This window comes from Lygodium microphyllum, chromosome 7, assembly GCF_053477565.2.
Source record: "Lygodium microphyllum isolate KBCC chromosome 7, Lygodium_microphyllum_v1.1.10, whole genome shotgun sequence".
NCBI lineage: Eukaryota > Viridiplantae > Streptophyta > Polypodiopsida > Schizaeales > Lygodiaceae > Lygodium > Lygodium microphyllum.
The window spans coordinates 61,373,800-61,396,666 of NC_141141.1; the positions used below are offsets into that span (position 1 = coordinate 61,373,800).

Genomic DNA, 22,867 nt, shown 5'->3' on the forward strand with positions numbered 1-22,867 from the left:
GGTGGAAAAGCAGTGAAGTTTGAGTTCTTCAGTGGTGCACAAGATAGACTGAAAGCTTTGACTTTCATTTAGTAGTCTGATGCAGCCTATTCAGGGGGGAACTTCACTGAGTCCTCGAAGATTCGAAAGGCAGCCACTTTCTTGAAAGGGAATGCATTACAGTGGTGGTCCACTCTTTTGATGCAAGGTAGAGCACCGTCAACGTGGGTACAATTCAAGCAAATGTTTGCATCGAATTGGTTGATAAGTACCTTTGAGGTGGACATCATGACAGCTTGAAATAAGCTGGATGCTAAGGAATGTAAGAATTTGGAGTAATATAATAAGAAGTTTTGGGATGCATTGTTGCCTATCACTTCTTATCGCCTCGTAATCCTTCATGAGTAAGTGAAAAAATATGTTTGTGGGCTGCCCAAAAGAATTAGGGATTTTTGCATTAAATCCACTATGTCTAGCATGTCTTAGCTTTGAGAGATTGCTGCTACAGCCGATGCTTTGCTGCGTGGGAAGGATTCAAGTTTTCTAGAGAAGGGGGAGGAGAAGCCGAATAAAAAGTTGTTTAAGGCTGAGAAAAGGGGCACATCTGAAAATCAGCTTGAAAAGAGGCCAAAACAGCAAAGAAAGGGCTCGAAAACATTGGCACAGTGTAGGGAATTGATGGCTGCAAATAAATGTTTTATTCAAGTTGGAAAATCAGAAAATTAGGGAGATTCTAAAGGAAAAAAGCCTAAAACATTAGTGGGATTAGTACCCAATGTTGTTAGTGATCAGCCCAATGATGATGCTATTGAGTTATGCAGAGCATGGGACAAAATTAGGGACCAACATGCATTGAGTTTCTTTGATAATGGTGCACAAGCCAACTTCATCTCCGTTGACATGGCAGCCTGTCTAGTCATCAAAGAGGATGAGATGGGACCCATGGGGGAAGTTGGAATGGCATGTAAAGGCCATGCAGAGCCTGTTACACCGCTCATTGGAAAGCTTTTGTTGCATATACAAGGGTATGTGGACAACGAAGAGTTCTTCATTGCTCTGCTTTAGGGTTGTGATGTATTGCTTGGTATGCCATGGTGTCATCATATGCATGCAATGATTGATTCTCGTGCAAAAAAGATCACTACACTCACACTTAATGTAAAGTTGAAAGGTGAATCTGTCCTTGTTGTATCTGTAGCTATCGTTTCTAAAGTAATGAAAAGTCATCTTTCAACGTACTTGGTTTTTACTAAGGGTAAAGATGATAGTGAGAATGTTGGGAACATGTCTAAGTTAGAGAAGGATCGCATATCATTTCTGAAAATGTAAACTGATTTTTTCTCTCAGTCACTTCTAAGGCAGCTACTGCTTGAAAGACTTGAAGATGATGGCATAGATCTTATCCCTGGAAGTAGCCTACCTAATAAGTCACCATACTAAGTCAGTGCAGCCCAATGAGAGGAGATTTATGAGTTAGGTGAATAAGCTGTTAGAAAAAGGGCCAATTCAGCCGAGCTCATCTTCTTTTTGTTCTCCAGTGCTCTTGGTGCAGAAAAAGAATGGTTCATAGCGTATGTGTATTGATTATCGTGCTTTGAATAAGATCACGATAAAGAATCGCTTTCCGATGTCTTGGATCGATGATGTTATGGATGGATTGCAAGGGGTAGTCATATTCACTTGTATAGATTTGAAAAGTGGGTATGATTAGATACGTGTTAGATTGGAAGATGTATCCAAGATAGCTTTTAGGATAACTTTTGGATTGTATGAGTTTCTTGTTATGCCTTTTGGACTTATGAATGAATACTCTTGCTACTTTTAATTGCATCTTTAGGCCACATAGAGGATTTGTGGACACTTTTTTGGATGACATGATTGTCTATTCCAAGAATAAGGTAGAGCATAGAAGACACTTGGAGATTGTGTTTAATGAATTGTATGAGCATAGGTTGGTTATTAACAATGACAAGAAAAGTGAATTCTTCTTGCATGAAATCCACTTTTTGGGACATATTGTATCTGCTAATGGTATTCGTGTGGATGTTGCAAAGGTTAAGGCAATACGATTATGGCCACCTTTGAGAAATGTGTATAAGATTCGCACATTCTTGGGTCTATGTTTTTACTATAGGAAGTATGTACGGGGTTTGTTGAAATTGCATCTTGATTGCATGCTTTGTAGAAGAAGGATGTGCCATTTAGATGGACAACAATGGAAATTTCAGCATTTGAAAAGTTGAAGGAAAAGATAACTTTCAGATCTTGTGCTTGCTTGTGTTGCCCGATCTAAGGAAGTTATTCATAGTTTGGATAGCATTGGAGCTGTTCTTATGCAGGATGGCCGAGTTGTGGCTTATGAAAGCCGAATTCTTTATGGTGTAGAAAAGAATTTGGAAGTCTATGAGAAAGAGCTCTTGGCTGTAATTCATGCATTGTCTATGTGGAAACATTATTTGTTAGGGGATTGATTTTACAGTGCAAACAGACCATAAAAGTTTGAGGTACTTTTTGATGCAGAAAAAGTTGTTAGAGAAGCATACGAGATAGGCAAATTTTCTCTCTATGTTTCACTTTCAGTTTAAACATATTGATGGTAAAAAGAATGTTGTGGTGGATGCACTCTCACATAAGCCACAAATTTCAATTGTCAGTATGGTTTATCACATTGAGTTGGATGCCATGAGAGAGCAATATGTTGCTGATTCGAACTTTGCTAATGTTTATGATCAGCTTTGCAATGGCCAAAGGCATGGACACTTTGTGCTAAGAGATGGATTTCTGATGATGTAGCAATTCTTTCATTTAAAGATCCCATTTTTGCCGGACACTAGAGCAGACAGCCTTTGATGATCGATTGGTTTCGGGTCCGATAAAAACAAGTCCAATTGCGGATTGTGCAATTGCCAAGCCGATGCAGATACCATCATTGCTTTTGCATGCACGACTATATGTCACAAAGTAGTTAAGGCCCAGAGTAATCACTGAAAGTCATGCTTCTTTGTACGCAGAACACAGAGGTATTGATGCCACAGTCAAGGTAGTGGAGCATTTCTTTTATTGGCTAGCTTTAAGACATGATGTAGAACTGTTTGCTAGGACATGTATCATATATCAAAAAGTAAAGCATGATAGGCAAAAGATACTGGGTTTGTTGCAGCCCTTGCCTATTCCAGATAGGCCTTGGCAGAGCATTTCAATGGACTTCTTGAGAAAATCACGGGATGTCAAAGGTAAAAGTTGCTATAAGTTATGCCGCATAGGTAAATAGTAGTATATGGTACCAATTGTTGGTCTAGGTCATTCATTTGGCCATAAGTGTTAGTTGGTGACACTAGAGAAGTAGCATTTAATGGTACCTAATATCGATTTGATGGTCAAAGATAACGTAGAGATACTCGAGAATGGAAGTTGCCTAGCCAATTTAATTATTGGCCAGTAAGGTTTTTTTTTGGGCATCGAAATAATTATTAGATTAATTTTTATTATTTAAAGATTAAAAATTAATATTTTATTATGGATAATGCTGGAAAAACTATTTGGAAAGGTTGCCACTTGTCAAAAATGCCCATGCAAGACTGGAAAATTTCTTTAGAGACTAGAGAGAGGCATTTTTTAGTGCATTCAGCTTGCAAGAGAGAGAGAGAAGATGCTGTTAGTTTGATCTTCGGCCATTGGAGAATCTTTTGAGGCAGACAGGGGCAGAAGAAGACCAATCAACAGTAGGTGGCAGCATCTATAGACTGTTGAGACAGGGCAGTAGCAGTAAATGACCGATTTTCTTCAGTTCTTTGCAAAGAAAGTCTAAATTTTCTCTCTCCTCAGCATTCTCTCTCATCTCCTAGCCTTTCTACAACCTTGCTCCGAAGATCATAGCATTGAGATTACCAGAGGTTGAGAAATTTCAGATTTTGCTGTAAACTCTAATTTGCAGTAGAAATAAGGGTTAAGCAGCCTCTTCAGGAAGCATATTGAAAATTGGAAGCTCCAAGACTCGGATTCAATAGGGCTGAAGCTGTTTTTAGTTAAATTCAAGTGGAGGGACCAACAAATCAATGAAATTGAGGGAGCAGACACCGCTCCTAATCCTTTGAAGATTTCTCCTTCTTCTCATTGTCGGGGCAATCCTTCTTCCAGTGACGTGTTTTGCCACAAATGTGACAAGTAGACTCCTTGTCTTTATCCTTTTTAGATTTGTCATCCTTCTTCTTCTTTTGGTCCTTCCCCTTCTTCTGAGAGGATAGACCAACCAAAGCTTCAGATTTTGAAGCATTGGTTTCTTTTAGTTGCTCCTCTTGGTCCAAGACCATAGGAACCAACTCTTCCCACCGACGAGTCTCAGACCGCCCCTGAAGCAATCAAGGTGGAATAAAAACCACTGAAGTGAGGCGGTAACTGTGAAAGAAGAGTTATCGCCATGTCTTCCAAAGTGATCATCTTCCCTGCGTTTTGAACCTGCATCTGAAGCTGCCTTAGCTCGTTGATATGCTCCCGCATGGATGATGACTTGTTGACAATCATAGTCCTCATTTGCACTTCCAAAGAAACTCGCTTCATGACGATCATCCGATTATACATCCGATCCAACTCCAGCTATATTCCCCTAGCCACCGTCAAATGCTCTATATGAGAGATAACAGCTGTAGTACATGAGAGATAAAAACGAGCGAATGCATGCATTGAGTTTATCCCAATGTGCCTGAGCCTTTGCCAACTCCGCCTTCTCACTGGAAGAGAGTCTGGACTCGTCTCGTGAAGAAGGACGATTGATAGCCTCTGTAACGAGCTCCACCAAATCATAGGACTCCAATATAGCAAGCATCATAACCCGCCAGATGCGGTAGTTCTCACCATTGAGCTTTTGATCCGAAGGAAGAGCCGGTAGGATGGGCACCTTCCGGTCCATAATCACCTGAAACTCTGTCACGGCCTCAGAAGACATCTTCACCTACAATGCTTGCACAAAACACAAAAAGCAGCCTCCTTTGATTGTGAAAATATAGCCTGCTAGGGCTGAGATTCGCTCATCTTGTTCCTTCTTCACTCGCCGGAGGTGTTGAAAAGGTAAAATCTGCACTTGAAGGCTAAAAACACAGCCTTCTTTCTTCTCTAACTGCAAAAACAGCAGCAGCTTCAGCAAATCTTCTCTTTTCTCACACGCCTACGCTCACCTCAGCCTTGTTCTGATGCGCAGCCCACCTGCTTGCACTTGAACGCTGAAAACACAGCCTTGTGTATTGCTGAAAACTCCTCTTCAGATAGGCCCACAGTCCTTCAATGCTATGATACCATGTCAAAGTGAAGCAATGCGGAAGCGAATGACCGTGACAAAGAGTGAACAAAGAGAAAAGAGAGAGAGAGAGAGAGAGAGAGAGAGAGAGTGAAACATAGAAAATCTACAGTGAAGAATGCTGTATAAGGATGCAGAATTATACACGGGTGCAGAGAAAATATCTGCGTATGTCTCCACCTTGAGGATCTCGATCTCCATCAGCCCCGAGAGCAATCTCCATAATCAGCAGGCTGAAATTTGTCAAAGATAATGTACAAAGACTGCTGGAAACTCAGCCTATTTATAGGCTGAAAATAATGCCCATAAATGAAGAGGTTGGCTGCATTAAATGCAGCCGACTGATGCAGTTGGACTGCTGTTGCAGTCCGACTGCCACGTGGCATTGTGGACGTGGCCACCTCTAGGGAATGACTCTTAACAGGTGGGGGGTAGGATTTTTCAGTGGACCACCAAAATTGTTTTATTGAAGGCTCTTCAGTCGAGCATGTCATAGCTAGTTGCCCTAGCGCATGTGGTTGTACGTACTCTTGTGCTTTGATATATGGATTCCATTTCCGAGGTTCATTATTTCTAAGTTCATATTTTCTTGTTCTTTTCTTTAGTTCTCCCTGTAAATAGCATATTCATTGCTTTGCTTTTGTTGCTCCATATTTGTCTAATAGCCCAACAAGTGTCGCTTCACAAGTACAAGAAGGGTACACAAAGGAAGAAGCTTCAATATTTGCTAAAGTTTATGGGTTATCCCATGCACAATGCAATATGGTTGGATGAGTCTTAGTTTAGTGATAACTCTTTGCCTTTGCTTTGAAACTACTAGAAGGCTATGCGACTAGGGACAACTGCAATTCTAGTGGGGGAGAATGTAATCCACTTGGGCACCACCCACATACACATGCTCATACACCAGGCATATGATGGGATAGGCAGGGTTGGATGATGTGGCAAGAGAGCTACATGGACATAAGGATTGTGTGAGAGAAGGATCCTATGAGAGGGAGAGATGATCACGTGTAGGGTTAGCAAAGTTGACTACATCATTATACTACATTAATTGTTGTGTCAACCAGTTTTTCTAAATGAAAAACAAAAAACTAACTGTTTTTTTAAATGAAAAGAAAACATTAAAAAGGGTCAATAAATTTTCAATGAAAAACCAGCTTTTTTTTGTGTTGTTAACTACACATAATCAAAGATAGCATAAAGGTGACTTAGGGGCAAATTGCAAGAGGCATTGTGATTGATAGATCTAAAGCATCATGGTTGTATCATGCTCATTAGCAAACACAATCTTCTCCTTCTGTTTGAGCCTACCCCAAGGAGCAACAAAGAGAAGTTGTGCCGGCGAACTAGAGTGTTCAAGATATTGGCAAAGTGGAGTGTTCGTGGCTGATGTCAAACATGTCCTTTGCTATCTTAAAGGCACTTAGACATTTGGCCTTTTCTATCCTAAAGGCACTTCTCTTTGCTTGCATGCATTCACAGACAATGATTGGGCCAATTGTTTTGGCACATGGTTGTCCGCTCGTGGTAATAGCTTCATGCTCGGTGATTCATGTATTTCTTGACTGACCAGTCTAGAGTAGTCACATCTAGCTGTGAGGTTGAATATAGGGCTATCATTTATAGCTACATTGGAATGTGTAAGGCTTAGATGCCTTTTGGTTGATCTTAGTGTAGGACAACAATCACCAACTCCTATGCATATTGACAATTAGAGTGCCATGGCAGTTGCGAGGGATCAAGTGTTTCATGCTCACACTAAGCACATTGAGGTGCATTATGATTATGTCAGAGAGAGGCTCAATACAAGGGAGATTGACTTGGTTTATGTCCCTACACAGGAAAACTTGGTAGATATGTTTACAAAAGCTCTCTCTAGAGAGACGTTTGAATCCTTTTGCAAGGCTATAGGCTTGATACCATTTGGGGACTGATTTGCCTATTCCCTATATACGTTACATCAATCACTCAATGGGGGTTTGCTACACTTATCGTGTTCCTTGGTAGTTTTGGTGTGAATGGCTCCTTCTCCATAGGCACCTTTTACCTTCTAAGTGGAGAAGGGTTTTTTCCCTGTGCGAACACTTGTCAGTGTGTATGGTACTTAGGACCTTAGAAGATTGTACTTTTCTTATCATTCTTACGTAGTGGATGTGAACTACCTTCTCTCTTGTTGTTCACTTGTTCACTGTGAGTGTGCACGTGTTGCCGAATCCTAACCTAACAAGCAGGTGGGAGTGACATGCTGGTTTAAAGGAAGCAGCTGCTGGTGAAGGGGTGTATGCTCGTTGTAGGGCAGCAGCTGCTGGCAACGAATCAGACAGGCGTGCAGCAGCGCCAGTGGCAGGTGGGCGAGCAGCACCAGTGGCATCTGAAGGGGGATGCAAAGAGGAGGGGAGGCGATAGGAGAGGGAGGTGGTAGGGAGCAACAGGATGGGGGGGTGGAAGCAGGCTGCAATGGTGGCTTAAGGTGTTGGTGGCAGCAGTCACAAGGGAGGGGTTCAAATGGTCCCCATAAAGCTTCTAATAGACTGATAGAGCTTTAGTATTCCTTGATTTTTTGTTTTAAGTTAATATTTCAGTGATTGCATCATTTAATATTCCTTGGAACCTTTCTCATGGTAAGCTTGGTCCTGCAGGTACCCTGATGACCAGTTTGATCGCATCTGGGACTCGGATTCTGTAGTCATTGGAAATATTTCCAAGTACAGTATAGTGTCCACAAAAAAGAATATAACATCACTCCCTTTTGATATGCCACCCTCGGCTGTCATGCAAACTGCAAGAATTGCCAATGGTTCTAACAATATGACATTTGAATTCAGGGCAAAATTTGGAAGTGGTGATTATTATCTTGCATTGTACTTTGCTGAATTTAACAGTTCTGCACAGCGAATCTCAGATCTGTACTTGGATCAAGTACTTGTTTTCCAGTTAAATCTGTCACAATCCGAAGTATTCAACAGTATAGAGATTCTCTCTCCAAGTTTCTCTGTGACTGGCAAATCATACAACCTTGTATTGAAGAAGAATGCAAGCTCAAAGAGTGAACCCATCATAAATGCAGCAGAATCATATGTCGTGAAAAAGGTTGAACTCCAAACAGATGATCAGGATGGTTAGTATCTCACTTCATGAGCCTAAGAATGTGTAGGTACATCATGCTTGGAATCTTGTTTTGTTCAATATCTGTTGCTTTGCAGTTATAGAACTTTACTTGACATAAAACTAATTCCATAATGGTTTGTTGCTAATGTTGGCTTATTGTTATCATTTAAGTTCTCTAAAACCTGAGGAGAGAGATTTTCCAATCATTACACGAGTCTTGTACTTCTGAGAGGAAAAGAACACTGCAGGTGGATTATCAGACAAGAAAAACTATTTTACACACAAAAGACCAAATTACAGTAACATTGAGATGCACACTATCTCTCACCATCTTCGTTAATTTCTGAGAAACAAGCACTGAATAGCAACCAGTCTTGTATATAAGCTCAAGTTCTAGTGACATAGGAAGATATAGTCAATGTGCACGGCTAACCAACATTATGAGGAGGAGGATTTGCAATTATATTGAAGGCTTCTAGCCCAGAAAACAATGGGCTATAGCTTCTAAGTTTGGCACTATTGCTTGCTATTTTTTATAGCTTTCTTCCTTTCATTCTAACCTCACTTTTGACTCCAGGTTCTAATGAGCATAGGTGTTTCCAGGACACAAATAGTTTCATGTTTGGCTCGTAAGGGTAAAGATTGAGTTCCTCTAATGCCATGTGTTCCTACTGCAGCTAGATAACTCACCAAAAATAGTTTTCTTACATGTGGAGCATAAGTTAATGATTTATTTGCATACATGCAATAGTTTATATGTATTGGGCTTAATGTAGAGTTCATCAAAACATGACTTACAGTCTTAAATGCTCCAAGTGAAGTTATTTCCTTTCTATGACCTCTTCTTCATTCTCCTATCCTTTATTCAGGTGCACCTTCTAAAAGTCACCTCTGGAACAGCTGTTAGCCAAGGTGGGTATCGTGGTGGCTTATTGTTCAAAGGACTTGGTGTTACTAGACCTTTCTAGGGCTCTAGCTCTAGGGAGAAAGAACTAACGTTCCTTCGCCATCTAAGTTGACACAGTGGCGCCCAATTTCTTTGATGGGTTCAATGTACAAAATCTTTTCCAAAGTAATGGCGAATCGGCTCCATAAGCATCTCCCGGGCATTGTGCACCCTCTACAGTATGGTTTCATTAAGGGCTGAAATATTCTGCACAATGTATTGAATGCTCAACTGGCAATTGATTATGCAAGGCATTCTAATCAGGAGGTAGTACTGATTCAACTGGACCTGGAAAAGGCTTTTGACTATCTGGACTGGTCTTTCGTTTGCCGAACTTATGTCTGCTATGGGCTTTGGTCCTCGGATGTCTCGTCTGATATACACCATTAGCGCTGCAGCGTCTTCGCGAGTCATGCTGAACGGAGGTGTTACTGAGCCATTTGTCCTTGCCCGCTCTGTCAGACAAGGGTGCCCTTTGAGCCCTCTATTCTTTGCCCTTGCGACACATCCAATTCTTTCGATGTTATCTCATATGGCAGCCTCTTCTCAGTTGGCCGGACTGTCGCTTCCTACAGGACATCACTTCATTAGCCAATCCCTGGCGGATGATACTTTTATGATTTTGCGTGCGGACAAGGATAACCTTCGAAGAGCATTGGATGTTTGGGGCCTCTTTGGTCAGGCGTTCGGCCTTCGTATCAATGCGCTCAAATCAGCCATTCTCAGCTGCACGGAGTCGGATTTGCAGTCCTTGGACTGGCAGGGTCTGGTTGTTCCTCGTGGCTCCATTGTCAGGCACCTTGGGTACCCTTTGGGTGTTGATGTTCCCCCAAAGCAGCTTCTGCAGTGGATTTCTCAGAAAATGGTGGCTAAGTTTATGTATTGGAAATCTCAAGCCTGGCCCTTCCATGTTCGCCTCAAAGTGGCCCAGACAATTATGTTGCCAATGCTTACATATTTCTTGCCATTGTTGCCCTGGACTACTACGACTCTAAATGCTCTTACTCAGTCTATTCGTTTCATGCTATGGAAGAAGGACTCATTGCATGCAGGTATTTCCTGGATCTCTTGGTCGAATGCGTGCACCCCCAAACGCATGGGTGGCGGAGCTATTTTAGATGCCCAAACTAACATGCAGGCACTCCGTTGGTCTCTTTTCCGCGCCATGTGCTCGGATCATCATCCATGGGTCGATATAGCCCGTTATTTCCTTGAGGGCCATGGGCTTCTGCATGGCAATACCCAAATCCGGAGTTCTTGGTGGCATGTTCTTAATGCTGATTCGCGGTTCTCCAGTTCTTCTTCGTCGCTGCTTACTCATTTGGTATGTTCCTGGAAACAAGTCCTCCAGAAGGCTCAGTGGCATCCAGCGGAGGATCGCTTAGCTACTAACTCTTTTCAATTGGAATTGCTGGCAGTCTCGCGTTTACTTGCATGGGAAGGTAAACATGAGCTTAGACCACAATTCAACCGGATGGTCCGTTTGGGCTTGTCTTCAGTTGCGGATGCCACCCTTGCCAGTCGCAATGTGCTTATATATTTTCGTACAGCTAGGAGGCTTTTCAGGATCCCTTGTGGATATAGGCCTTTATGGGAACAGCTTTTGAGGGTGCTCCAGAGCCGACAACCCTTTCCTGCCCTTGCTTCGGATCATCCCTGGCAGGATTGGGACCTACAAGGCCGGCTGACTCTAAGCAAAGCTTCTGCTAACCAAGTGTATCATATTCTGATTAAAGATCATCAATGGCTAGTTACCAAAGCGAATGCTTTATGGGGATTACGTAAATCCCGGTCATGGTGGAGGGCAACTGTGATGGAGGGCTGGTTGAACAAGACACCCTTCAAATGTAAAGTCTTTCTTTGGAGAGTGATGATTGGTGGTCTTCCGCTTGCTTCGGCTCTTTCCAAGCGACGAATCTCCAATGGCAACTGTTTCTTTTGCACCACTGCTGTGGAATCCGCCCGCCACCGATTTATTTCTTGCCCCATCGCAAAGAAAGTCTGGTTATTTTTGTCGGCTGTTTGGCAAGGAGTGGTTGGTTTCACCTTGCGCCCCTTTGATTGGGTTTTCGGCCAGCCCAAATACCCCACTCCTGCACAGCCACATATGAAGCTCATGTACCACTTTCTTCGATATTGGGGCTGTTGGCATAACTGGACCATTCGGAATGCTTTTCTTTTTGACTCCGCCTATAATGTTCAGCGGCATATTGCGAGGCTTAAGGGCCTCTTGTATTGGCAGTTGGATCTTCTCCAGCATTCTGATTTGCTCTCTAGGGAGGACTTACGTCCCTGGCATATGGCAATTTCCTCTGCATCTTTGCCATGACGTTGTAACTTGTAGTACTTAGAACCTCTTCACATGATGGCTTAGACTGTCATCATGTATCTTGTAATCAAGTAATCTTGTACTTTTTTCGTAATTAATACAATTACCTTTTACGAAAAAAAAAGAACTAACGTTACTAAAGGTTTCTAGGGTCTCCTTCTCAGCTCAATTTAGGACGCTTATACTATGAGAAAAAACGTTTCTCCCAATTCCTGAGTTCCCATGTGAAGTGGCTTTCTCTTACAACCACCTTTTCTTCATTCTATCACCTTCTAGAGTCACCTGTGGGACAGCAGGCAGCCAGTGGGTATCCTAGTGGCTGATTGCTCATCGTGAGCCAGTTGTGGGCAGTCAGCTCAAATGCAGTAGGATGGGGTGTGCTGGGGATCCCCCGAGCAAGGCTTGGAAAAGCATTGTCTTGGGCATGTGATGAGGCAGCATTGATATGGACAGGAAGTTGCACAATTCTGGACCAACTGGAGCCGAGTCTAGGATCTTTACCTGGGGGTTTTCTTGTTGGCAGTTTCTCACTTCAGCATGTCACATGTTCTACGAGGCTGAGATACCTAACACTACACTCGTTATTGAGGATGGGTCAGGAAGAATGGTTGGACTAGAACCGACATGTCTCAGAGCTCACCTTGTATCACTCTAGAGGCATGGGAGATGGATGGCACGACAGTTGTAGTGGTGGCAATTCCTAACTGACATGTCTTAGAGCCGACCTCGTGCTCAATATTTAGGATATTATAAGGAGTCACAGGGTTGCACATCTTGAAGGCCTGCGACCAGTTTGTTTTTAGTGGAGAGCGTTCTCCGAAGTTTACCACCTTTGTAAAACTTTGTAGTACAATTGAGTAATACAATTGACCATTCTTTTGTTCATCCAAAAAAAAGTTATTTGAAAAGAGAAGTTGGGATCCTCATAATACACTTTGTCATTCTGCCAGATCATTGAGTGCTTGTACGTGTTTTGACTGTAAGAATGTTTTTTTGTTTTGCTTTTCATATTATAATCTTGACACTTAACAATTTTTCTGTTTTTGCTCCACTACAGTGAGGGCACTTTCAGATGTGAAAACACATTTTAAACTCTCTGTGTGGAATGGAGATCCCTGCTTACCTGTTTCTTACAAGTGGTCATGGCTGCTCTGCAGCATCTCTAATGTGCCTAGAGTCACAACATTGTGAGTGTTCTAGGCTACTTTGGTTAACCCTTCCGTGCCTTACATAATCATTCGCTGTACTAATGTGTGCTGCTTTTATGTCTTTCTGTTACACAATGTTAACTGGTTTGTGTGTCTGCAGGAATTTATCAGGCATGGATCTAAAAGGCGAAATACCAGTTTCGATTGCGAATCTAACAGCTTTAACTATATTGTAAACTCTTGCCTATGAAAACCATCAGAATCTGGGAGTTTACCATCTTGGTCTATAGGTTCAGACTATGAAAATTAATTCTTTTACTTAGCTGTAGGGTCTTCTAAGGTTGAGTTGAAGAGGCCAAAGTACCGTGACAAAACCAAAGCGATACTTAATTCCATTTTGTAAGCCGCTTTGTTTATGCGGTGGAGCTCACAGATGGCTTCTGCTTTTGGCCTCGAGTTTATAACATAAGCAAGATGAACATTTCATTGCTTTTGGCTTAATTAAGATGCTTCTGCAAACTTTCCTTTTGTTGCCAGCCCGTCCTACTTCAGGCAGGGACCATGTGACCTCTGACAAACCAACAGTTCCCTTCCCTAGCCTCTTCAACAATATCAGCAGACCCCTGCCTTCTGCAGCCTGCCAGCTGCAGATCTCCTTAACTCCCTCCTCCATACTGTGTGCCTTTCCACCATCCTCTCTTCCTTTGGCCTTCCCCTCTTCTTATACTTTTTGTGCCTTCTGCATACGTGTCCATGTCCTTGACTCACCTTCGCCATCCTGTTTTCTCCTCATCACCAACCGCCCTTCCTGTCCCCATGGCCCCCCCTCTTTTTTTCCCACCCCTGCTGCCCTCTTCTCTGTCATTTCCAGCCCCTTCACCTCCCTCTCCTTTACCCCCCCGCAGATCCATTTCCCCTTCTCTTCGACCTTGATTTATCCCTCCTATCCTCTTCTCTCTCTTCTGCTCTTCCTCCCCCTCTCCTCCAATGTTTCTCATTTTCTCTCTCTCCCTTATGAGTCTAGGAGGGAAAAATGACTTTCTATAACCAGAAAAAAAATCTGCACGTGTGCTGTTTGTTCTCCTATGTGTAGGACAACTAATCAGTCCCAAATTTTCCCATGTATCCATAGTGCATGCTCTTCAAAATAGTCCATTTTCCCTAACCATGTTTGGTCATGGTTTCTCTCACCAATGGAGGCACTTCTCACAACCCTAATGTACACCAACAGGTGTCTACAAGCATCACCACTCCAAACCCATAGCTTTAAAAATGATTCCATGTCTTGAAACTTGTATGCATGGCCAACCCTAATTTTGGAGCAACCAGCAGCTGCAATTGCACCTAAAATCGTTATACCATCACATGCAAGTTGTTCCATTGCATCATGCAGTCCAAACAGCATGGATTCAGCAACTATGCTGCATAAGAAAGAGAGAGAAGGAGAAATTCAGCTTTGACCTGCTGTAAAGAGCCACCAGGATGCTAGAGAAGGGAATTTCCGGCCTCCTGCTTATCATGATACTGCCCAAGATGCACATGATGGTGTCCCACAACAAAATGCTGCTGTTGTTGACCTTCTTTTGCCTTCAAATCACCAATCTCAGCCTTGAATGCTGAAAAATCAGACCTGATTTGCCATAGTGGCACTCTCAATCTTTTATGAAAAAAAAAGCAAGTGCTCTCAAGCTTGGGATGTGGGAATGAGAGCCATGCATAACAGCCACATTATTTTCTTTAATGAAGAATAATGACCCTGCTCAATGTTCCAAAGAGGCTTCCCAAATTTAAAACTTAGTTGGCCCTCTCGAACTTTGCCTAACTTTAAATTTTAAATTTGCTTTGCCCAACTTTGGTCCAAAGTTTCACATTAAGGGTAGAAATCACTCTTTTAATTTATTAAGAGTTTCACATATGGCATTAGGAAATGCACAATTTCCAAGGTCTTCCCCATATCAAGCACTACCAATGCAAGCTCCATCATGCCCAAGGCACAGAGTAAGATCACATGCTTGAGACATACCCCCTTTTTGACAAATGGAAGGAACCTTGATTGCATTCTTGTAGTATCTAGAAAGCCATTGTAGCCTTTTCACTACTTGGCTATTGACTAGTGCCTCAAGTAGTCTACTTTTGGGTTTTATTATTGCCTCAAATACATGTGACGAATAATGAAGCGAGCAACATTTGGAACTATTGATGCTATGTGCATGTCCCAACATGTAGTACAATTTGGAGTTGTCCATATGATACTCAATGCCACGGTAAGTGATCATACACAATTGCAAAAACTCAAGTGACTAGTACATCAATCATAGAAGTCCCAACGTAGATATAATCTCAACAAATTGTACGCTTGATGAATAATTAACAGAGGGAGACTAGAGGTAAAGTTTCTTGTCATTATTTGTATGGATATGAAGTGGATGGAGGGGAATAACTTAGCAAATTCACCACAATTGTTGCATCTTTAGCTAGAGGCTTTTCAATTGGAACCAACTTTGGTCGTGGCTCATTAATGCTTAGGAGAGTGTAGGCCTAGGGCGTTAAGTAGTGCTCAAGGGGAGGGTAGCATCTTTTCTCCCTTGCTACAAATAGATTTAACTATCTAGAGGTCACTTGGTGATACTAGTCAAATGGGTGGTTATGTAGGCTATAGGGGAGAGAGAGTCTCTATGTTGATAATGTCCTCCTATTGGTCATGAAGTTTGGCCACTAAGGGGACCCTGCCTTTGTCCAAGGTGTCATTTGAGTGGACCTTTACCTTGAATATCTGCTTGAGCAGAATGACTTTTTGATGAGGGGGTCTATTGTTACACTTAACGTGTTCCTCTGTAGTTTTAGTGTAAATGCTTCCTTACGCACGGGCACTTTTTACCTTTTAGTTGGAAAATGTTTTTTTCCTTGTGTAAACACTTGTTGGTAGGTGTGGTACTTCAGTACCTTAGGGATTGTACTTTCATCATCATTCTCATAGGATACAATCTTCTAGCAACTCCTCTCTCTTGATGTTCACTTGTTCACTGTGAGTGTGTGCTGCTGAATCTTAATCTAACAACAGTATCAGAGCCGTATCTTGTTACAAGTGCCACTCAGCTCACGAGCTGCCACTGCCTCACTTGCCATTGAGTCTCAAACTTCACATCTGTTGCTCCTCATGCACCTGCTTCCTTTTTTTGTGTGTGTCTCAGTAGAGTGTGTGAGGATCGAGACATGCAATGTTGTGGTTTGCACATTGAAAGAGAGTGAGTGTAGAGTAGAGAGTGAGAAAAAGAAAGCACAATACTTGATGTGAGTACAATCTTGAAGTGTATCACTTTAGGTTTTAGATATATATATATATATATATATATATATATATATATATATATATATATATATATATATATATATATATATATATATATATATATATATAGATATATAGGGTGTGTGCACCCAAATACTGTAAAAGACACGATGACCCTTTATTCCCAACAACCTCCACCTAAAGGCAACGTGCCTGAAGGTAGAGGAAAGAATCAGTTGAGTCTATGTATGTACAAAGCTAAAATATACATATACTATCCAACCCCCATCATCTAGCGGCAATGCGCAAACCGCTTTGTTGGAGGACCCTTCGTGAGAAGGTCTGTAGGGTTATCATCGGTATGTACCTTGACAAGCTCAATGCTCTTGTTGTCAAGTACATCCCTGATAAAATGATACTTCACTTGTATGTGCTTTGTCTTTGCATGAAAGATAGGATTCCGTGCTAGTATGATAGTACTTTGACTATCACAGTGGAGGATAGGAACCTTTGTAATAACAAGCTCTCTCACCAGATGTGAAAGTCATAAAGCCTCCTTGCATGCCTCAGTGGTAGCCGCATACTTTGCCTTTGTAATAGACAATGCAACACACTTTTGCAGCCTGGATATCCAAGAGACTGTTCCTCTTGTGAACTTAAATACATATCTTAAAGTAGACTTCCTACAGTCAGGATGACCAGCATAGTTTGCATCCATAAAGCCAACAATAGATGACTTCTGCTTTCCAAAGCAGATGCACAAGTCCTTTGTGCCCTTAAGGTATCTCATGATACCCTTCATTGCTTCCCAATGCTTTTTTCCAAGATATGCCATGTACTTACTAACCACTCCCACCACAAATGCAATGTTAGGACGTGTAGCAACCATAACATACATTAAGCTACCAACAACTGAAGCATAAGCAATCTTGGCCATCTCAGCCTTTCCATCATTAGATGTAGGGCTGTCATCTGCACCAAGTTTCACATATGGAGACAATGGTACACCAATGGCTTTCCCCCCTCCATATTGAAACGTTGCAAAACCTTAGTAACATACTCCTACTGTGATAGATAGAGAAGACCCTATGATTTGCCCGTGAGTATATGCATGTCAAGAATATGTTTAGTCTCACCAAGATCCTTCATATCAAAGCTATTGTATAGGCTTTGTTTCAAGGAGTCCAAACGATGAACATCCTTGCGTGAAATCGGCATGTCATCCACATACAAAACCAACAGAATAAGGCTGCCATCTGCTGTCTTCTTGGTGTATAAGCAGTGATCAACTTAAGATCGATGGAATCCCTGAGATTGCATAAATGTATCAAATTTATGATACCATTCTCGTGATACCTGTTTCAGTCCATACAAACTCTTGTTGAGTTTATATACCATGTGCTCTTTCCCCTTTGCAACAAAATCCTCAGGCTGTTGCATATAGATCTCCTCATGTTGATCACCATGTGAGAAAGCTATTTTTACATCCATCTGTTTGAGTTCCATATCTTCAGATGCAACCAAGTCCAAATGATTCGCATCCATCTATTTGAGTTCCATATGTTTAGATGCAACCATGCCCAAAATGATTCGCAAAGTAGTCATTTTGACTATAGGAGAAAAGATTTCATCAAAATCAATTCCATATTCTTGCTTGTATCCTTTAGCAACCAGGTGTGCCTTGTACTTTGTCAAAGAACTAGAAGTGACTTTCATTTTGTAAACCCATTTGCATGGTAGCACTTTTTGCCCTTTAGGCAAATGCACCAAATCCCAAGTGCTATTTTTCATGAGAGATTCCATCTTTGACAGCATAGCCTTATATGCTATTTCTTGCTGTCTTTTCTATCCATTGCTTCCTTGAAGCATGACGTCTCACCACAATCTGTCAACATGACATAATCAGCCACATAATTGATACCAGGAACAAACCTGTCTGGCTGTCTTTGCATTCTAGTTGACCTACGGACCCAATGATCAAGATTTGCTGGCTGTTCAGTCTGTAAATCTGCATTAACAGCTTGCTGTTCTACATGTTCAGCATGTTGTATAGCCAGTTTTGGTTATTCCAAAGGCATTTGTTCTTGCTGAAGTTGTGGTGCATCAAGGGCAATATCTTGCTGATTATTTTTAGCATCATTCCCTGGATTTTAAGGGCCATTTACATCAGGTATTTGCTGCTGTCCAGTGGGCATTCTTTGCCGTTCTATCGGTACATCTTCCCGGAATACAACCCTTTTGACTTCCTCAGTCTTTTCAAGCTGTTTGTGCATGCGATCTTCCTGGAAGATAACATCGTTGCTGTGTACAATTTTCCTTTTTTTGGGATCCCATAACCTATACCCCATTTCACCCTCATCACCATATCCTAGGAAAACACATTTGTAGGACTTTGGCTCAAGTTTGTTGTGTTCTTCCTTGCGAATGTGCACAAATGCCTCGTAGCTAAACACTCTCAAGTGAGCATACAAAGGTGGCTTGCCCGACCATACTTCTTGAGGGACGTACATTAGAATGTACCAACACTAAGGGTAAAGACTTTAGAGAGAGAGATTTTTTATGTGACGTTTGAGCATGCTTACCATAAATACAATGATCACATTGTTCAAAATTAGCATACCTTAAACATTTCAAATAACCCAAGCGAGAAAGTACTTCCATTCCAGTTTGACTCATGTGTCCCAACCGGCTATGCCACAAAGAAACACTTGGTTGCTCGGTTATGGTGACTACATGGTCACGCACGCTAGATACATACAAAGGATACAAAGTATCACTTTTAGAGCCCTTGGCAACAATGCAAGAGGTTTTATAAATTTTCTATTTGCTATCCCCAAAGGTGGTATGATATCCTTTATCATCTAGTTGCCCTGTGCTTATCAAGCTCTTCTTGAGTTGAGGTATATGTCTCACATTATGCAAAATAAACATGGAGCCATATTGAAATTCCAATTTCACATTGCCAATACTTGTAATTTTACATGCATAGTTATCTCCCAAGTGGAAAACACTACATGCACCACCATTGTAGTCAGAAAACCACTCATGATGTGGCGTGATATGAAAAGTTGCACCTGAATCAAGTATCCAAGTGTGCTTGTCATCATTAGAATCTACAATCAATGCATGTGCACTCAAAGAAGAAGCAAGAACTACATCACCGTTATTGTCATTCTCACGAGTGACTACATTTACCTCTATCTTCACACTGGTTTTCTTTGTAGGTTGCCTGTCCTTTTTCTTAGTCTTGTTGTCTTTAGTGTTTTTCTTTTGCCTCTCTCTCTCTCTTCAATTGAAAACAATCCTGTTTATAGTGTCCTTTCCTGCCACAATGATGACATTCCACATTTTTGCCACGAGACTTGTTGCGTGCTCTATTTTCAGAATTGCCCTTTTGCTGAAATCTGCCCCTAGTGTGCAATGCATTAGAAGACTTGTTTGCTAAATTATTTTACTTGTTGAGTTCTTCCGTCAACAAAGAACTCTTTACATAAGAATATAACAGCTGAGCATTTGAGTTACTCAAAGCTAACTTGAAAGTATCCCAACTTTCAGGCAAAGTATATAGCAAGAAAGTAGCCTTGAACTTATCATCAATGTGGAAATCCAAAGCAATCGGCTGACTGAAAATTGAGTTGAACTCATTTACATGTACAGACATGGCTGTACCTTTCTTCATGCGAAAGTCTATCAACTTTTTCAGCCAATAAACCTTGCTGGCTGCACTTTTCTAAGCATACAATTCCTGAAGTCTTTGCCACATTTCATATGCAGAATTCAACTTCTCAATGTTAAAGAGCAAGTTGTCTGACATTGAGAGCTCTATGGTAGAGCATGCAAGCCCATCCAAATCATCCTACTCTTCTTGTTCCATACCTGCTGGTTTTATTCCTTTTACTTTGACGGGCTTCACCTGTTTCTTCTGCACCAAGACATTGTAGCATTGTTTTTACCATATTGCAAAATTGTGTGCACCCTCAAGCTTCTTGATGTGCAAAAGGTTGCTGCTGTCACTGTTTCCAGCCATGATTTGCGGCACTAAATTGACTCAAATGTCAGCAAATGCAAGCCCAAATGTCACGTAAATGACCATGGTACACTACAAGTACCAACCGGCAGTGAAATCCAAGAAATGACAGAAATTTCAGATCTGCAAATTGATTTCCAGAATTAGAGAATGTCTGCTACTGCACTCCACAATCAATTACAGCTAGATGTATGGGCCAATGCACCAATGCATGTGAAATCCCCAAAATCCTACGCAATTTTTGCTCCAAATGCATTCTCAGGTACAAATTTGATGATTGTAGTCAAAAGCCCCAAAATTTCAAAGGCAAATCCACCCAAATTGCATCAACACATGTACCCAAGTGCATATGCCATGCAATTCTTGCACAATTTGATGAAATTCTGCAAAAGCCCCAATTTTCTCGGGCCCGGTGTGCACAAATTTCAGTGAAATTGATAAAATTTCACTAAAATGTGAAAAGTCCCAGATTTCCAAGGCAAATGTGCACCAGATTTGCAATTTCTGAATCAAATTGTCCTGTTCTGCATCAAAATCCCCAAATCTGGGAAAGCCCTAGTTTCTCGGCTCAAAATTTCACATTGTGCTTGTGCATGTGAACGGCCATTAGTGGGAAGGAGAACAAAGTGCAGAATTAAAAAAAAAAGATGAAAAAAGGTTGCCAAATCGTGGTGCTATGACACTTGCCTCCTATCGCGTGATGTCTTGCCAGGCCATCGCCTGCTCATGGTTGACATGTCTAGCTTGTCGCTTGTCTAGGTCGTCGCGTGTTGATGTTGACTTCTCCAGCTCGTCCCTCCTGCCCGATGTCGCTTGCTAATGCTGACTTGTAGTCAATCGCAAATCCCATTGTCTGCCTGCAGTTAATCGTAGCTCACGCCTAATTGTCGCAACTCACGCTTGATCCGTCTAGTCAAGACTAACCTATTACATGCCTCGAGAAGTGTGCACTCCTTTGCTGTAGCTCTAATACTAGTTTGTCAACAGAATGCGCAAGGATCGAGACATGCAATGCTGTGGTTTGCATAGTGAGAGAGAGTGAGTGTAGAGTAGAGAGTGAGAAAAAGAGAGCATAATACTTGATGTGGATACAATCGCAAAGTGTACCACTTTAGGTTTTTGATTACACACACACACACACACACACACACACACACACACACACATAGTACATGTGTAAGGGTGCGTGTACACGCGAACACTGTATGTAAAAGGCACGGTGACTCTTTATTCTTAATAGTGTGTGTTGAACTGATTGCTTCAGTCTACTTGAGTTCTCCTCTTGATTGCGCAACTTACACATGTACTAGACTATTTACTTCGGTGTCGGTCTACCCTCGAGTGCTTGTCACGTAGCCTACTTGTCATCATCAGCCTATCGAGTTGTCAACCCTATTGACGCTTGTGGCCATGATGCCTGATGTGGACTTGCTTGCATTGAACGACAACCTCTCGCTTGCTCCATGCATCATATCTGATGCCGACCTGCCTGCATTGACTAGTATGTGACCCGATAAATAGCCCACTAGTCTTGTTGCCTAATTTGCCATGTCAAAACAGTCCCAACATTAAAATATTCTTTTCTCCAGACTTAGTCAGCATTAATCCCATAGAATAAAGTATTATTCATGTGTGTTAATGCAACCCACCCAAAATTTGGGGATTTTTGCAGTAGACATGAACTTCCACTCAAATTTTTTTGAAAAATTGGGGCTTTTGTCGAAAACCCCCAAAATTCACCAAAATTTTGGCGATTTTTCGTTTAATGCATGATATTGTTCGATTTCATGTTAATTGGGGCTTTTTACATTTAAGCTGAATTTCACCAAATTTGATCAAATAAATTTGCGGACTTTGTGAAAATTTTCCAAATTCATCAACATCAATTTCATCATCTACACTGATGTTCAAGAGACATTGGAGCCTTCTTAGTTGTAAATTTTTATTCGACATCATCAATTGTGTGTAAAATTGTAAATTTTTAAAGTTTTCCTTTGCTTTTTCATATTGCTTCACCTATAGGTACATATTTGGCAGGAGCAGTTGTGAAATTTAGCTATACATAGCAAGCGTGGCAAACCGAAATGAATTGCTAAATATGTTTGAGGATTTCAACAAATTGGATGGCACAAATTAGCCGATGTGGGCATACAAGATAAAGTTGTTTTGGTTGCCAAAAAACTTTAGGACTGTTATTTGGTTTTGATGTTAGGCCTGAGGCCTCTTGCATAGAATGTTACCCATTCATCTAGTTCATTTGTCATCACAAATAGATCTTTCACTCCAGCTCCTATTGAACCTCCCACTTTTGATCAGTTGAGATGGAATGGGAGAGATGCCTAGGCACATGTTTTGATTGCATTGTTGTGTAAGAGACGGGTTATTCTGTACATTCTCGTGCACAATGGCTAAGGATGCTTGGGATAAACTTGCTTCATTGTATCAAGTGCGCGATGAGGCTCGTGTAGCCTATTTGTGCAAACAACTTGAGAGGTACATGATTGAGGGTGATTTGGTGGATGCCTACTGTTACGAGGACGTGAATATTTGATGCTTTGCTTATGTTTAATTGACATTTGATTAAAGGATTAATCAAATGTGCAATTAAAAGATATACATGTGTTGCACATTGAGGTGCAAGCTACTTTCTCACAGTTGAAGACCGAAGGACCCTGTGAAAAAGATGGGTGTCAAAGGCAAAAGTTGTAACAAGTTACACTTGTTAGATTCTAGGTGAATTTTGGTGTC

At 41.5% G+C, this 22,867-nt stretch overlaps 1 protein-coding gene across 2 annotated transcripts in view; it reads left to right on the forward strand.

The window, feature by feature from the left end:
- The window catches only part of LOC148033514 (putative LRR receptor-like serine/threonine-protein kinase At1g51810), a 76,705-nt gene that overhangs the window by 11,326 nt on the left and 42,512 nt on the right, over positions 1 to 22,867 (forward strand). For both annotated transcript variants that reach the window (XM_087681462.1, XM_087681461.1), the window contains exons 3-5: positions 7,912 to 8,390; positions 12,713 to 12,842; positions 12,964 to 13,035. In XM_087681462.1, the coding sequence (XP_087537588.1) occupies positions 7,912 to 8,390; positions 12,713 to 12,842; positions 12,964 to 13,035 (681 nt within the window). The remainder of the gene's footprint in view (positions 1 to 7,911; positions 8,391 to 12,712; positions 12,843 to 12,963; positions 13,036 to 22,867) is intronic.